Below are 18613 nucleotides of genomic sequence, written 5' to 3'. Positions count from 1 at the left end.
CAAAAACTATACAGGACCAGATTTTCAGCAGTAGCAATCACAGAGGGAATAAATTTTAGTTGAAAGGTCTGAGGCAGCATTAGAATCAAGACAGACTTACAAGTGGTGGTCTTGTGTGGCCTTCATTTTCCCTGCTCTTGAAAAGCAGCTCTTATTTCCCCTAGCTTACACTGCAGGGAAAAGAGACCAGGTCACCTCACTGCCCTGTCTTTGCACTGGTATGCTTATGTGGTATGATGGGGAAGGAAAGACGGGTAATAATCAGCTTCAATTTTATTCCACTCTAAAATGAGGAAGGAATTCTTGAAATGTTTGGCAGGAGAGATTTGTTTCCCTGTTAGCCATATGTTTCCCTCCGCCTTTCTTACTGGCTGGGGATTTGGTAGTGGGCAGACAGAAACGATAACACCTTTCATGTGCAGGGAAGGTTGGTCCCTCCCTGGTTGCTGGGATCATTTAATTGACTTTGCCTTCTCCATTGTTTGTTTCAGAGCAGATATTACTTGATACTGTATTAGAAGCTGTTAAAATACACTGTTCATTTGGACAGTATGGCTATATAACAGAATTTTTTCTGGAGCCTTTCTGACTTACGTTATGAGTTCAGGAATAGAAGTAGATGGCTCTTATCTGTTACTATTTAGTGAGTCTAATTTGATCTGGAACACGTCTGTGGGAGGTTTTTCAGATTGCTCCATTCTCTTCGTCTTTTAGAAAACTGTTTTCTGAACAATTTTTGGAGCAACATTCAGATAAAACAAGATCCAGAATTTTTTAGTGAGTGTTTTAGAGATCAGGTAAGTCACCTCTGATATACAGAGGCTGTCCTAGCGAGAAGTTTGTAGAGCAGATGTGGATTTTGTTTATTAACATCATTACCATTGACTGCATTAACTATTTTAAAGAAATCCTATTTTTACTTAAAAGCATCTGAGTTGTATATGTGTATGAAAGAGGCATTTGTACAGCTTTGAATATTCAAAATAATAGATGTTACAGAAAAGTTACTGAACTTTTAAGCCAGTTGCAGTGGAAACTGTGTTATGCTCGTGTCTGGACCTTTGAAAGGCTTAGTACTAATGTTTTTAAACTGCATCTAGTACTGTCTTACTGAGGAAGTGTAACTAGTAGTTAAGTTTTGGGTCTTTTAAGCATAAGACTGCTTAATTGTGATTCTTCCTGTTTCAAAGCGAAGTGTGATGGGCGTAGGTGACATATGGCCATAACACAGAGGTCTCAGGGAATAAAAAGGCAAACTGAAGGTACATGGACATGAGAACTTTCATCATGTTTTATCTTCAAAGGCTGTAGAATAACTTGCATCTCTGGGTTTACGTAAGCAGAGCTGTGTTCAACTTCTGGTAAATTTTGCTTCCAGGGCTTTTATAACTTAATTGTTCAGTGGAAGAATGCAGTTTTTTATTCATATAACGTAGGCCATGCAGCATTCTTAAAGGTTCTGCGCATTCTGGCCCCCATCCATCACAGTACTTAAACTGTGAGTAGCTCTATTAAAGTTGATAGAATTACTCATATGCTTAAAATTAAACATGTGCTTAAGTGCTTTGATGGATAAAAGCCAAACTTGTCAGCCCCTTGCTTTGTTATGTGCTATGCTACACCTGCCTCTCAGTGTAGCATAGCACAGTATGATCAGTAAAGATCCATAGCCTGGATCTTTAAGGGACAGATTTTCAGATTTGGTGGTTCTGATATATAGTTACTCTGTGTTCTGAAAATGTAGTGTCCATGCACAGTCATAGTGGATTCATACACTGAAAGTAGAAATACACAACTACAACTCTTGAAATCTAGCAATACTTGACAAAATTCACGGGATTTTTTTTTTCCGGAGGATTTCAGTGGGAATGTTGTGCTGATTGTTCACGTGGAAACATGACGTCCTTAATATTCTTCACAAAACTACCTTTCTATTGAAATCTAGATATTAATAAAGTATATAATGGAAATTACCACTTAGGTATGACAGCACACTGCTAAGAACGACTGTGAACTTGAACTTCCACAACGCTAAGATCAGTAGGGACTGATCTAGTTTCTGCTGATAATGCTGAGTTTTGTAAGCGTTCTTAAGGCCTGTAAGTAATGTTGCATGTACTTGATGACAACTTGTCTTTTGAGGTAACTGTGGAAGTCTTTCTTGATTCTAATTTTGTCAACATTAAAAACTCCAAATCTACAGCTGTAAAGATAGTTGATTCAGTGACAGCAGTGACACTGCTGTAAGAAACATGTGGTGAACAAAAAAGATTTTACATTAATGTCTCACTGAAATCTAAGGTCAGCTTTCAGTAACAGCTGTGCAGTTTAACAAACAGTTCATGTGTTCCTTTCCAGATTGCCCCCCCCCTCCCCCCCCCCGGTAATTTGGGTGCTGAAATTAGAATCACAGAATCATAGAATAGTTTGGGTTGGAAAGGACCTTAAGATCATCCAGTGCCAACCCCCCTGCCATGGGCAGGGACACCTCACACTGAACCATGTCACCCAAGGCTCTCTCCAGCCTGGCCTTGAGCACTGCCAGGGATGGAGCATTCACAACCTCCCTGGGCAACCCATTCCAGTGCCTCACCACCCTTACAGTAAAGAACTTCTTCCTTATATCCAGTCTAAACTTCCCCTGTTTAAGTTTGAACCTGTTACCCCTTGTCCTATCACTACAGTCCCTAATAGTCCATCCCCAGCATCCTTATAGCCCCCCTTCAGATACTGGAAGGCTGCTCTACATTCACTCCTTTAACTACCTTTCTCTTCGAACCATCATTCTGAATTATGGGCTATCGGTGCTGAATCCTGCAGCATTTAGAAAATGCAGAGATCTGGATTATTATTTTTTATTTGAGTGAAGCAAAATTTTCAGGAAAATGCAGTCATGTTGCAAGTCATTTCATAGGAAGGGAGAAGCTTTGTTTCATTTCTTGATTAACATTTGGAAGCGAGTTTGAAATTAAGAGTTGAGGGACTATTTCATGGTGGAATGTCTGTTTTAAATTTTCTGTCCTAACTCACAAATGTTTTCTTTTATCAATTGGTAGCAAAAATCTCTTTGCATAGGTACCTGTTGTTAACTGTTACTGATGAGACACTTTGTGTTTGTCCTGTTCAGATGTATCTGTAAGGGTTTCTGTGACCACGTTGAACCTAAATTTGAATCTTTACAAGCGCAAGCTTATTTGGCTGTTGCAATGATTTCTGCAGATGGTCTGTTAGAAACCTCAATTGCACAATTTTTTTTTAACAACCAAGGCTTATGTCCCCCATAAGCAAGAAAGTAGATCTTTGTGCTTCCTGAGAGCTGTTTGAAATGCTTATCTCAAGGTAGTGAATTGTACAAGGCAAGATGATTCAGCTGGTTTGACTTGAGTCCTCCTGTTCCTGCTGGCTCTGAGAGGTGTCCTTCTGTACCAGAAAAGAATCACAAAGTGTACTCTGAGGACTCCAGCCTTGTTAATTACTGTATCAAGTATCTAGAGAGAATACTAAACTTTTGAGGACATCTTTTTTTGTACTATGCATAATTACCTGTACTTAGAGCGAGAAAATGGGACTGGTGTGCTATCCTTCCTATCTTCTGTATGCATGCTTGAAGAACTGGAGACACTAGAGACCAAGTTTTCAATTTACAGAGGTGTTTAATTGCACAGTATGAATTAAAGGGCCTTTGTCAACCTCCTATATCACAGAGCTCTTTGTGAATGTTTCTGTTTTCATTCCTTACCTGAACTCTTCCTAGTTAATTAGCTGAGGTAAATGGAGCAGCATAAGCAGAATTACGTTTCTTAATGCTGGGTCTGTGGTGGTCTCTTTGTACCACTTACAGGTACAAAGGGACTGCAAACCAGTTAAACTGGTTTTACGGAGGAATTTGCAAAGCCGAAGGAGAGCCCCAAGGTGGCTTCGAGCCAGAATAGCATCGCTGCCCCATCCAGCTGGGCAGGTGGTATGAGCAGGGTGCCATGTGCCTGGGCTGTTCCTGCCTGCTGCAGCAGCCCCTCGGACAGAGCCTTTAGCATATGTCCTGCTACCCTCCCGGCTCCTTTGAACTTCAACGAGAGCCAAGCCTGCCAGTGACCAGTCTTTGCATCTGATAGCCATGAAGGCAGAATAAAGCTACCCTTTAACCTTTACACTTGGGTTATCACAATAAGCACAGGGAAAATAAACCTAAACATGGAGTTAATTAAGTTTATATTTTGTGTTGCCTGTTTTAGAGTAATATCATTATGATACTGTTCCCTAAAATAAAAAAGAAGTCACACCCCTGACACCTAACATTACAGTTTAAATAATGATTGAAAATAACATCATCTTGCTTTCACAAAGCTGTGATGCCTCTTTTTTTTATTACTGCGTCAGTAATTTGTATTTCTTGCCTTTTAACTTCTGGAATGACAGAATCATTCTCTAAACAGAAGGTATGTCTTTGTGCTTACATTTCTTATCATATGTTCGTCTACTTATGGCCACGTAAGTAGATGTGTATGCGACTCGTGGAGAACATTAAAACAAGCAGTGGTAAAGCAGTTTACAGTGCCTTTTCCAATATTTAAAAGGGAACTTTTCACACATTTGTGTGTGTATGTGAAAGTGATTGTGTTTCAGAGGATAACTGAACTAAATTCTCCCAAATCATTTAGGTCACAATAAGATCTGTGCAAAGTAAGTATTTTTTAGCTGTGTCTTCTAAATCAAAGTATATAACAACAAAATTGTTCTTTTCTGTTCTTAGTATTTTTTCTCCCAATAAATCATCTTTGGTAGTTGGGTGGTAAAGTTTGTTGTTACCCAGAAACTTGGAGGAATAAACCTAAGAAGAATCTTCTAAGTAGGTGATGGGGGGAAAGGTGGATTAAGAGGAAGAGTACAGTACTGGGGAGGGAAAACTTTATTTCTGCATCCAGCAGCAGCAAGGGTCTGCTGCTTTCAGTGACGTGCTTGATACTATACCTGGTGGGTGTTACCAGCATGGCATTGAGTAAAGCAAGAGTGCTTTAGATTACATTTTGTCAGCTAGCTATGCCTTTGGGTAACTTGATTTTGTTTTACAAAGTGACGGAGTTGTCAAGAACAAAGTACTAATGTGATCAGAAAATCTCTTTCAATTCTGCTGCAGTTGAGGACCCAAGTAAATCATATTTCCTGTTGAAAGCTGCACAGTGACTGCTGTGCAGCTGATGCATGGTAGCTCCTACCCCATGGTACCGCGTGTGCTCGTCCCTTTTGTTCTCGAACAGTACAGAATAGAAAATCTCTTTGAAGTTGGCAGAATTGCTGCGTTCTCTGTGCTGTCATATAAATGAAGAGTTCAATTTGCAGAAGAGATTCAGTGGTTTTTGCTGTTTCGCTTTAGCAGTTTTGTCTGCAAAATTGGTACTTTGTTATAGGTCTGAGGTGAATTATTTCAGCTTCACTCTGAATACTCTAGGCAACTATTTTCCCCCATTTTCAAGTGCCTCTAACTTGGCCTCTGCCCTGTTTGCCATTCTAGCTGTTATATTTTGAGATAATTGCCATGTTGTTCTGTTAGAAATAACCCAGGCTGCTAAACCAAATTTACCTTATTGTTGAATCCAAAGTACCACAGAATTTTTGTATTGTGGATTGGTAGCAAAACCTTAATTGAATTTCCTTGCTTGTGGTCTTGTGTCTGAAGATTTTGACTGCACTGCTCTGTTTTTACGAGGTGGCTTGGCAGGTAGTGCTGTTTGCGTTTCTCTTAACTTCCATAAGGTGCAGTAAACAAATTTTACTGCAGATTTTATGGGATATTTATGAAATCCACAAGTGTGGATCCACTGCATCAAAGACACCGTTTTTAGATGAATAGTTACATTTAAGGCCCGCGTGCCTGTGAAGTGCATGCGTGCCTATCAAAGAAATGGATTGTGTTTTAAAATTAAATTGATATATTAACTTTTCGTTTGCTTTCAGTGTGTAATTGTAATGGGCAAAGGTGAGCAGAAGGGGGACAGCCCATGGCTGTCTGCACCTTTGTTAGCGATACCTGTAAAGCAGACCAAGGGGTGCCTGTGCTGAAACAGAACAACATGGTTTTTTTTTTTGCTGTGAAAAGCCAAAGGCAAACAAATTGGTTTGTAAGATTTTTATTCTGGCTGTTATACTTGCAGATTGATTCACTTCACTGGCAGTGCTTTGCACAGGCAAGGGAAGCTTTTCACGAGATAAGAGTTGCTCTGTCAGCAAGTTCAAGAGTGAGCAAACTCTGACAGGCTTCAGAAATAAATGTAATTTATGCATTATACCAGTCACTGAAGGTGTTAAAGCCAGGCTGTTTACAACCTTGTAAAGAAGACAAAAGCTAATGCCCTGTGTTAACATCATATGATTACACTTTAGTATGCCCTATTAAAATGGCCTATATATGCTCTCCAGGCATGTACATTTTGCAATGCAAGTTTAAAGAGAAACTTTGCCTTTTTTATTATTTGTAAAAAGCATCCTGAGAACTACAAAGAATTTGGAACATAATAAATAACATTTTAACATGGTTTTGGGGGGATTATTATAGAATACAAACCCAGTTGTATTTAAGTAGGTGTACTCTGCCCATGCGGTTACATACCCCTCAGGATTCTAGACAGGCTCACTTGTGGTGAAATAATGTAGGCATACTATTAAATCACAAACCATTATGTGGCATTATTTATTATGCTAAGGCTGCACATAGGAAATCACATGTTAAAAGACAAACTGAGAAAATTACATTTTTCATAAATGAAAGCTACCATTTATATCTGCAATATACAAAGAATGTTCCAGTATTTTGTATTCACATTGTAAGTATTCGTATTCCAGAGTATGTTCCTTTTTTAGGCCATGTTCATAGTGGAATTAATTGGCAATCATCATTTACCCTCATTAAAAGCCTTTTTCTGTTGCATATTATCTGATCACAGTCTTTTCACTTTCACTCAAATGATGCATCCCACAGCATTAAATTCACCTCTTCACAGTGTTCTTCATTACATGTCTGATGTTTGGTTCCTAAAATATTCCTACATGTAAAGTATACATTTTACTGTATAAGCAGAAATTTTGGGGGGAGATATGGGGTGAGTTTCCCCACTAACTTAGATAATTGATATATGTTAAAATGATAGCACTTTATTAGCATGGCTATCTTTCCTTCCAAAGGAAAAAAATCAATTTTATTGTTGTTGCTTTGCACTCTGAGTGTTTTGGAGTTTTTTCTTTCAGTTTGTGGTGTTTGAAGACGTGGCACTTCATTTCTGTTCATAAAACCTTACCTATTTTTTGATGGCAAAAAAAAAAAGTAGCAATATACTACGTTCTGATTTAAAGCTAGGTAGTTCTTTGGAGTTTTCTCTTCAATCTTGTTCAAACCCTGCCTGTTGAACAAAACTTTGCAACAAGGCGCACGGCTCCTTAACCAAGAAATCCAAACTTTGCTTTCAGGCATTTAGATTAATGGCATAAAGGGGTCACAGGTTTTTTTTCTTTGTGTGTTTTTGGTTTTTATGGTTTGGGGTTTTTTTTTTGTTATTCTTTCAGTTCTTCTACATGTTTTGACCATTTATTTGAGCACTGAGGGTTTTTTTTAACTTTTCTACCTGTAAGATGTTTATGCTGGGTGAGCTCAGTCATTGGTCCTCCAGAATGTTCTTGTTAAGCTTTAAATATTTGTTCCAAGTTCCAAGTGAAGGTTATTCATATTATCTGGAAGGTAAAACAGAAATTAACATTAAAATATTTCATTTTCTGGTAATCCGTTTGGTAATGTTTTCGTTGCATAGGATTTGATGAAGTCTGAGTAAAAATGTTGCCATTTTAATAGCAAAGCTCAGCCACAGGTGGAGAAGTTCTTTACTAAATAATGATAAGGTTTGTTTTCAAGGAGTATTTGATTTTCCTGACCTCCTCTGTCATTCTGATTTCATGTTATTTGAGTTAAAATGTCATCTTTTTTTATAGTGCCTAAAATAGACTTTATTAGTTTTCCTGAAAGCTATGTGCAGCTTTGCTTTGGCCCATTTAAATATTGAAAACAGCAGGATTTGAGATTTTTCTTCTAATCCTTAACTAATAGAGTTTAATGCGTTGTTTGGCCTACTCTACACTGCTTAAGCAAAAGTTTTAAACAAGATTAAAAATATGACCTTATTAACCCATGGCATCTAAAGATACAGAACAGGCCTGCAGAGACAACAGTTGTTCATTAGCCAGGATAGCATGGTGCCATTCCCAATCTACTCTGTCTGCTCCAGAGGAAAACATTTTGGGAGCCCAGCTTTTTCCTTTTGTAGTTTTGGTCATTGTGCCAGCACCTGGGAGTAGGAAAGAGAAAAGCAAGGATTTGTTTCTAAGTTCAGTATTTAGTCTTTGTGGTTGGGGAAAATGAAGTTCAATTACTTTTGGAAATTCGAGGTGTGACCTGGCTGGGATCTCTCAGAAAGAATGCTGGCAGAGGTGGGGTTTAGCTGTTGTTTGCTGCACTTCTTAGTCCCTGGATAAAATGAGTTTCACCTTTCTTTTTGAAGGGAAGCTACAGTGTATGTAAGCTGTTGGATGGGTGATTGATGAACTTGTTGAGTTCCAGAAGAATGAAGTATCTCATTGTCATGGAAAATTTATGCTTAGCAAACATTACAAAACATTCATTGCTGTGTAATAAGATTCCTTGTTTACCGGACATTCTATAGGGCCATGGCAACAAAACCAGAAATAGGAACTATGAGTATCCTTGTTGTAAAGATGATGATGGTTATCAAACAGTTTGTTAATTGCCAGAGTTTTATGTCACTCCATGTTCTGCAGCGCTGCTCGTATGCATGAGGATCAGTAGAGAGGTGTAAAGGTGAAAGTTGGACCGAAACCTGTAATAAAAATGTGGGTTTTTTATATGGTATGGAAGAGTCAGGTAAACGTGCACTTGAGTGACACTTCGAAGCAGTTACTTGCAAGTGTTCCAGGGAAGAAAATATAACTAGAGTTTGCTTTACAAAAGGAAATACATGGGGCAGGAAAAAAAATCAGAAGGCTTTTTAAACTTCTGTCTTTCTATTGATGTTCCAAAACAAAGCAAAATGACTTAACAGTATTTCTTTATTTAATCCTTTAAAAATACTGATATCTTGCTTAAACTTTCAGCGTATCACTTGCCCTTTTGATCTCAGTGGGGTGAAATCTGGATACATGTTCATTAAGTTCAAAACCCAGCTGAAAATTAGAGGCAAAATCAAGCCAGACAAATTGCTTACACTGTCATGGGTAAAATGCCATTATTTACATTTTATTAAATAAAGAAACATAAGTTTTAAAAACCAGAAGGTGGCTGATGTTTTTGCCACTGTACATGCGCTAACTGAAAAACACAGCGTTGGTACACCTACTCTAAGTCTTAGTTTGTGGAATGGACAGTTTCTTAAGATACCGGGCAATAGAAAGCATTGAAGATGGGAAGGAAGAGGGTGAAAAAGGCCTTGTTTTTTTGTCTTTTCCTGTCTTACTTATTTTCCTTAGTTCAGTGCTTTTGGTCTTTGTTGGCTCACTGCCCTGTTCCCATCAGCAGTGCCAAATCCCTAAAGCAAAAAACTGGTAGTCTTCAGGAATAAGGTGGTCTGTAGGCAGATCAGGAAGTCTAGAGAAACAAAGAATTTCCATCAGATTACTGAGCATTTAATTTTCTTTCCTCATCAAGCTTCACAGACCTTCCTCACCCAGCCCCACAGTTTTGAGAGCCGGGGGATAATCGTGTTTCTGTTTGGGTGCTGATTCAGACATGTTCTCTCTACACAGCGAAGTCACTGAACGAGATGATTTGATGCTGCCACTTGCTTTCCATCTCTAAGAGCAGCCCTTGCATTGCAGTCATGCTGTCACGACTGTAGAATGTATCGTAAGGTCCTCCGTATCTGTGTCTAAATGCAGTGTACCACGTGGCTGGCACGGTGGTGCTCTCCTTAACCCTGTCTTTTACAGAAGTTGCATTAATCTTTGATTTGATAATCAAAATTCTCACTACTCTTGGATGTCTGTGTCTGCCTAATTATTTAAGCAGTACTGGTTTCTTGGTTGTTTTTTTCCCTGCTGTTCTGCATTCTTGATTGGTGAATATGCTTTCAGTTTCATTTTGGTTGTTGGTTGTGAATAATTATAGAAAGGGAAAAGTGATAAAAAGCATTTACAATATAAGTGCTTAATTAAATCAATGAAAATGAGGTTTTCAAGCTGTGGTCTTTAAGCTGAAACAGTGAGCACTGCCTTTGGAAGGGTAAGAGAAGCAAACATGCTGTTGCAAGTTTAAAGTCTCTGGGATATTGTGCTGGAAAATGTTAGTTTTCAGAATGAAAACCATAAAAATAGTTGGTATAAATATTCAGATAAAGCATTCTGTAGAAACAGTTTAATAAAATTAAAAGGTCACTTTGACAATCTAGCTGTTGTTTTTTTTTTTAGTAATTACATACCTAACTTGGTTTATCTCAAAGTAGTCATTTTATGTTGAAGAATAATAAGAAATTAATAATGTAAAAATTGTGTCATAGTACATCACATTTAAGTTACAACTTACTGTCTCAGTACTAGTGTAATACTTTTAGGATGCTGGTTCCCAGTCAATACCATATGTTTGATCATGCATCTAATTTTATTGCACTATAGCATTGAAGGTAACTGTTGTCAGATTTGACACATAAACCAGTGCCCACACAGTAGAGGCAGTGGTTTACTCTGGCTTGCTTGAGCTTGTGATGCTTTTTAATTTGTCTGCAGTTAATCCCAAATGACAGTGCTCATATAGAGCATTCCAGGTGGTTTTCTAGCCTGCTCTTCTGCTTGTTGTTAGAAGGGAATTTTAGCTATTTGCATTAGCCCTTTATTATTTAGATTTTATGTCTAAAGTGCTAGTTTGAATGTCTCTGTCAGGTTGAGTTTCTTTGCTCTAGCTTCTTCTTCTATGACATCATTTTTGTACTGTAATTTTTTCTGTACTTTGAGATTCTTTGGTCTTCTTTCGTTTCTACTTTTAGTAACTTACCTGCTCCCTATTTGTTTCCAGTTTATGCTTTTCTAAGTAACTTCCATCTATGTCTAGTAGTTTGCATACAAATTAATCAAAATCTGTTTGATCTTGCAGGATGTCTTAGTCCCAGTCTAAGACTACAATAAATTTTTATTTAAGCATAATTAGATACTGGGGGTTTTAATACAAATAGATGTTTACTGTTTAAGTAGAAGAGTTATGAGGTGTTATAATCAAGTGCATCTACAAAAGTATTCATGGACTGAAAGCACTTTAGTCAATAGTAACAACACAGTTTTGATGGAACAGTTTTCAAGTTCATGTTCTGTTTCTAAAAAGGACTCTGCTTTTATGGCTTATAAATTTAATAATGTGTTTTTTTATTACAGGGAGAAGAAAATGAAAATTCAGGATATTAAAAACAATATTAAAGAAGCTATAGAGGTAAGCTTACAAGCTATTGTTTTCAATTATTCAGAGCTATTTAGATACTCTGCAATATTTATTTTTTTTTCATTATTATTATTTATTTCTATTTCTCTGCAGACAATAGTGACAGCAATGGGCAATTTGGCACCTCCAGTTGAACTAGCCCATCCAGAGAACCAGTTTCGAATCGACTACATCTTAAATTTAGCTAACCAGATAGACTTTGATTTCCCACCGGTAAGTAATTCACATCAGCTGCAGTCATGCTTTTTTGCAGATGGTTGTATTTCACTGCACTCTAGTAAATATTTACAAAACTCAGTGAGGTCTCTGGGAATTATCACAGTAGGTGTCTTTGGTCAGTGCTAATCAAATCAAGCGTATAGCAACATTCATATAGAGTATTCAAGCTGGTCCTTTATGAACACAGAGGTGCTTGTCTACTTTTTGTGCTCTACTGAAATAATTAGCAGTGCTGGCAGTTAAATTTGGATATTATTAGGAATTGCTTGGCCCAAAAGGAGTGAAGATACACACAACAGTCTGTTGATGATTAGCTGGCATGTAGTGATACTGTATGTCTGTTTTGGAAGAATACTGGAGTTTCTCGCTGATTCAGACATGTTCTCAGAGAGCTCTGTCAGCCAGGCTTTCTGCAAAGGCTCCACATGTTACGTCCTTGCCCCAACCCCCCCAGTCCTAGTTAATCATTCAAAATGCCAGCAGTCCCAGAGTAAATGCAGAAAGTGTAATTACTTGGTTGATGGTATGACTTTGTGCCCACTCTCTGTGATTAATTTCTACTGTACCTCAACCAGGCTGGTAGCAGAACCCTGTGAAAATACAGCTTGCAAACACTGAGGTCTTAAACACTGAGAGGATATTTTTATTAATTACCATGAAGTATCTTATACTTGAAGCCATGCAGGAGAATTTCAAAGTTTGTATTCTTTCTCTGTGCGTTGTTCCAGAGGGCTGCAGGTAAAGATTATGGTGGTGTATTAAAGTTGTGATCCATTTATACCAGAGTTCTGTATCGAGCAGTAGTCAGTCCCAGATGTTGGAAAGTGCAAGTACAAATAGTAGTAAGAAGCAGGATAGTTTGCAAGTTTTTCGTAACTCTGATTTGTAAATATTATTGAGGTCTGTGAAAACAATGATAGTTACCTTTTGCAACTGTTGCCACTTCTGGGAAATTCTGTGCTTTGATAAGCCTTTGTATATAAGAGAAGAGCAACCAACCAAGCCCGCATAAGTTGTGTACAAGGCAGCAGTCCTGTGTTATCAGCAAGTAAGTGGAAATACTGGCATTGTAGTCTTCAAATCAGTCATTTTAAAGTTCAGCAGGCATAGACAGGTGGATGGAGAGAAGGGTGTATGGTTCTTTTCTAGCACAGAAAATGTAACATCAGTCATTTTATCTTAAAAAATCTTAAATAAATTAAAGAGATTTTGTGATGTTTAACTTTGACTCCTCTTTGGTTTTGACACTTGTCAGTGTTATTCATAGTCACTTAATGGGTGATCTCCCCTACTAGGGGGACTAAAGGTTCATGCTTTGAAGATAGTGTTAGGAGAATATTTGAGAGAAAAGGCTCCTGACTCCAGGCAGTGTGCTCTTGAACTGGCTGTGTGCCCACAGCTGTCCTACCGCCCATTGTTTTGTGATAGTTCAGGTTGTGATCTGTAACAATGCTGTAACAAGTTCCTGTGACCTAACTCGTACTGAAATACTTGATTTTCCCTCTTTCTTCTACCTCAAGAGTTTCGGGTATTTTTCTTCCATTCAATTGAAATGCAGTGATTTTTTTAAAAAAATTACTTTTTTCTTTGCAGCGAGGGCTGATTGTACAGTGGTGAGTGAGTCAGTCCAGTGTGTGTGCGTTACATTAACTGTTTTTATATAAAAGTTAATATCGTTATGCATTATCTCTGGTAGCACAAATGTTAACAAGCACTTGATGTCTAAAGCAATAGAAATATATTTACCAGGTCCATAAATAATGTCAAGTTCAGTGAAAGTCTTTGATGTGTTGAATGACACATGACTTCAAGAATAAGTTCTCCAGTCAAACTAGTTTTTCTTCTCTGAGCACAGGTATTGTCTTAAATTTTTAAGCCCTGAGTCTACAGAATTTTAGGTGTGTGCATAAATGTGACTAGTGGCTAGCTTCATTGGTGTGATTAACTACTTCATATGTAAATGCAGGGTTGTGGTTTTAAACTGGATATACATTAGCCACAAAATTTGTGGCTCCTTCTGCCCTTGGTCATTATAGAGGCTATTATGTGTCTGATTTCTGAGTTTGTCTGAATGTAGTTTATCGTCCTTTGGTACCTGAAAAACCAAGCCTACGTTTTAATTGTGTATTTTAAATCAAGTTAAGGTCTAGAATGTCCCTAGATGCCAGCTCTCAGTGCATGATATTAGAAATATGTGATGCTTGGGAACCTCTATAAAAAAGATTCTGACTTTGTTACAGATTAATTGAAAGTACTCTGAAGAAAAAGAAATAATTTTCTGTAAGTGTAAAGGATAGTCTTAGGCTAGTTTTGCTTTCTGTCTAGGAGAGATTTGATTATCTAGTTTCTTCTCCAGTACTCTGGTGGGAGAGTTTAACCAACTGGCAGCTAAGCTTTTTCCTATATTGCATATTAATGATAAAGAAGGGAGGGGAATTTTTAGTGATGTTAGTCATATGCAGTGCTCTCTGTTTTGAGTTGCAGAACTTTTTGTCTCTTCCGTTTTCTTCTTGGGGAATCATATTTCACCTGTTACGAAGACATACTTTCTTCAGTATAATATTTGATGAGAGTAGGGAGAAAGAACATGCATGTACCAAAGAGATACTCTTTGAGGGCTGTGAATACTTAGTGCTGTACTCTTAAAATACAAGGCCATTTTGCTTCTCTTTAAGTGCCCATTCATTCACCTTTTCTTAAACATTAATTTAGCAAGCTCTCCAGAAGGCAGTGCATAGACATAGAGAGTTTAGACTAAGTCTTACGAAAAGTACTAGCCCTTCTAGTTTGGATGAACTCTGAGAATAATAGAGATCATGCTTTCCATGATAAAAATAGAGTTCTGCCTTCAGTACTTCTTGTAAACACTACACTACCAACTTTTTACAAAAGATTATCATTTAAGGAGGACCATTATCATTTCCTTTATTTGAGTTGGGTTTTTTATCGTGTGATTAAATTGTCACTGGCCAGTATAGATGACATTAAGCAAAGAAGAAGAAAGTTAAAGTAAGAAAACCTCGGAAGTTAATCAAACTGAACTCATTTGAGATAGTGGAAGCATTTAATTTTAATAATCGAGCTGATTGTGAATGTGCATTACTCAGAGCCTTAGAAATGAGGTCATAATCTATGGGTTGATATATTGGAACAGAGGTACAGATCTGAAGGCATACATGTAATTACTGCTGCTGGGCTTCTGTTTTAAGATGATACCATGAGAAATAGTATTTTTAAATAGGGAGAAATTCATAAGTGATTTAGAAATTATAAAATGAACTGTGTTCATCATTGAGGCTCTCTAATGAAATAACTACCATAGTTGGTTTGCTTGAGCAGGAAATTTGAGAACTTGCCCAAATTTGTGCTAGAACTGCTTTTTTAATGATCTCACAGCAGCTGAACTTTGTAGGACTAAATTCTGCTCTTTAATTTTCTATGTGACCAGATGAATGCATGCTGTACAGGATCAGTGTGGGGTGTAAGAACAAAGATCTCATGAAGTAAAATGTCAGGCTTTTTCTAAAACTATTCCATCAGTTAAAATAGAAAATAAAAACAAACAATGCTTATAACTGCACTTCCAAATGGCTTTTCTGTCGCGATTGTTCTTGGATGCATTTGGCTCAACACAATTGTATGTGTATGTTTTCAGTGTCAAAATTCAGTCTCATAAGTATTTTTAATACTTCTGACTAGCTGTATATCTGTTTCAAATATAGTGTGATGTTGGGTTAGCTGGGTTATAAAGGTGATATTTTTATTCCTGTTCTGCATACCAGACTGTGGTTAGGATATTTTCTCCATCCCTACTACCAACTCTAATAGTGTCCGTTTTCTCATCCCTTTCTTTTTGCTTTTACTTTTAGAAGAGGAAAGGAAATGCGGTTCTTCTATGAACATTTCTCTTTCCATGATCAACCACTTTCAAGCAAGCTGCCAAATAAAACTTACTTATTATGGGTGTCAGTCCCTTTATAATCCTCTGGTTTTAATGAAATATTCAAAATAGCAGAACAGTATTTACAACTATCTATTTTTAATTGATCTGGACTCAGCTAAGGAAGACGTCTCTTGAAAATATTACGATAACTTCAGCAAGATGGTATTCAAAAAGTAGTGGAACCCAAATATTCACTATTGAAATGAAAAATAACTGCAGAATCACTCCAGCCTAAGGCTCTTCAGCTAGGAAAATACATGTTTAGAAGAGATGCATCATTTTTTAGGGTGTTGGTGGAATTGTCTGCAGGTCTTTTGGTCCCAGTTTATTTTTTATTACACTGCTCCATTGTAGTTATTTTGAATCTCCCACTACCAATGCTGCTGAATAGTTTTATTATGGTTTCTGAGTGGTTTCCTTGAACCTGAACTTTACCACATGCTGACTTCAGCCTCAAAGCTGGCTTAGCATCCACTCTGCCCACAGCCATCCTTTCCTTCTCCTCTACACCATAATGTACCACTCTCACTTGCGCCAAGAAAACCTCCATTGGGTCCCCAGCGTCAGTCAGACCATTGAACCCATGCAGGTTAAAAATAACCCTGGTAACCCTTACTCCTCCCTCCTATTTTGGGGGGGTTGTTTTTAACAGGGATCAGTTCTGAGGGCTGGTTTGTGACATGGCCCGTGGGCAGTGTGGTGCAAATGAGGTGGTACAAACTGTGTAATGTGTTACTCCACAGTAGGTCAGGGGTGGGGGTGGGAGTCCTTAAGGTGGTTTTGACACCAAAATCTTCAAGAAGGTAACAAGAGAATACAGTGTCAGTAAGAAAAGATGTGAACTGGGATCTCCTTGCTGCCAGAAATGTTCCTTAATTATGTAGGCAACAGAACAAAATTATCTGTCCCTGTAGATAATCACCCTGATGTGTATAATGATAGATATGTTATTACTCCTGTCTAAATACATCGTGGAAGAAGAGGAGAGCTCTTCTGGTTTGACAGCATTGCTAGCTTTGTGATGTAATAACAAACATATCCACTCTGAAGAGGCCCATTTCCCATGAGGGTACCTCAAATGTTACAGATTTTTGGGGTGTGGAATAGGCCAAAAATTTTCTCAGGTGGGCAAACCCATCAGGTGCTGGGAAAGGTGGGAGATAGAGCCTGGTTTCTTGAGTATCTTGAATAGCTATTACGGCAAGAAAATTTTGGGCTCTTGCTTTTTCTTATCCAGACTCTTGATATAATTTTGATCAGGTCACCTCAATGTCCTATACACTTTTGTTCTAGTGCCTTTTTTAAGTCTCGTTACCTGTAAAATAGTGATGATCTGGAGTTGCATCTTGAGGTGCAGAAGTGGTAGACCATGTGAGTATGTCAAGTATTTTTAACTCAAGAATGTTAATGTTGTTAACAAAAAGGAATGGGGAGTATTACAGACAGTATCAGCAGAGTGATGTGGTACCAGATCCTCTCAAATAATCTTTACTTACTGGTTTTTACATCTCCATTATCTTATCTACACAGAGGTCCTTCTAGGTGGACTTTTAGTTAATCCACTTGAGCTTACCTGATTGGAGTTTAACAGGACCTTAATGAAGCTGGTTTTCCTATCCTGTAATAGCAGACACCAGTTCTTTAATACAGATTAATTAAAAGATTTCTTTTGAAGCTACGTTTTAGTATAGGGACTCTGGGGTAGGCAGCCACTGGACTTCATTTCTCTTTCTCCTAAATAAAATGTGTATAGCTAGTAATGAATCTCCTGAAATCTTTGATTTTTGTCCACATTGGATAGATGCCTGATAGGATTTTTTTATTCCTGAAAGTGAATAGCAATATCAGATATCTTGTAACTTCTTAGAAATAAACTTGTTATAAGTGAATAGCAAATCTGGACATTGCTAACCTATTTGTTGGGTGGTTTTTTTTTAATTTCAGCTTTAAGTCTGCAGTACCCCAGGCTTTACTTAGCTTGTGAACTAGCCCATTGCATTGCACTAAGAAATACTATGTTGACATGAAACCTTTTTCATTAATAATTAAAATACATTGAGTATAAGCATAAAGTAGTACCTGACTTTTTTGCTAACTAGACATTACTTTAAGCAAACACTAGTACAAAGCTCAGTTGTTAGGTTCCCAAGCAAATTCCTGGTGGCCTTCTTTCTTTGACAGCAGTTGTAGTAGGAGTTGTTACCTGGAATGGCAAGTTTTTGAATGTGCAAGAATTATCAATGGTCCCACACAGCTGCTGTAGCTGTGCTGGGAGCAGCTGCCATTGTGCATGGAGAGGTTTTGGCACGCCAGGATGTGTGTGCTGTGATGGGGGTTTCTAGGTCTGTCAGCTGCTGGTAGGTGAAGTCAGTGTAAATGACTTCAAAAACCAGATCTTTTGCTGGTCCTGGGTCTTTTTGTCCAGGAAGCAATATAGTCTCCGGGATTTCTGTAGGATCATGCATAATTTATGCAAAGCATTTTTTATTTACAGAGAACTTGATTATTTTTTTTAAAAAGTAATTCTTTAGTAAGATACATAATTAGAAACAGTCTGCACATATATAGTGAAAATATTTAACGTGGGAAGTTCTTTCTTTTTTATACCTAAGAATAAAGCTGTTTAAATAAGTAAAAAATATTTGTGCTGTATGTTTTGACTGCTAAAGTTTTCCAGAAATGAAAGCACTGACTAGGAACCTGGGCTTCTTTGAAGTGAAGAGACCATTTATACCAGAAAATTAATCCCTGTAGTCCATTTAGCTTGCTGTACTGTTCAGTAATGTGACATTAGACATTAAAAATAGGTTAGTTTCCTATAAAAACTGGAAAAAAGAAAAAAATACCCTTAAAAGGTACAAACTCATCGCTTCCATAAAGCAGAGTGCTGTGGTGACTGGAAACAATTACTTAATTCACCAGTTGCTTCTTTAAAAAAAGCTTCTTTTTAAAAAATTCTCGTGTATTTTGATAAG

General features: G+C 37.6%; 1 protein-coding gene across 3 annotated transcripts in view; it reads left to right on the top strand.

Moving 5' to 3' along the window:
• GNAS (GNAS complex locus) overlaps window positions 1-18613 on the top strand; it is a 151267-nt gene that overhangs the window by 84451 nt on the left and 48203 nt on the right. For all 3 annotated transcript variants that reach the window (XM_062604178.1, XM_062604179.1, XM_062604180.1), the window contains exons 3-4: window positions 11413-11467; window positions 11570-11689. In XM_062604178.1, the coding sequence (XP_062460162.1) occupies window positions 11413-11467; window positions 11570-11689 (175 nt within the window). The remainder of the gene's footprint in view (window positions 1-11412; window positions 11468-11569; window positions 11690-18613) is intronic.

This window comes from Pezoporus occidentalis, unplaced genomic scaffold (genome assembly GCF_034315485.1).
Source record: "Pezoporus occidentalis ecotype Australia unplaced genomic scaffold, CSIRO_AGI_Poc_V1 ctg83, whole genome shotgun sequence".
NCBI classification, from domain to species: Eukaryota; Metazoa; Chordata; class Aves; order Psittaciformes; family Psittacidae; genus Pezoporus; species Pezoporus occidentalis.
Note: the sequence above shows the minus strand (reverse complement) of the source record. Positions and strands in the feature narration are given on the sequence as shown.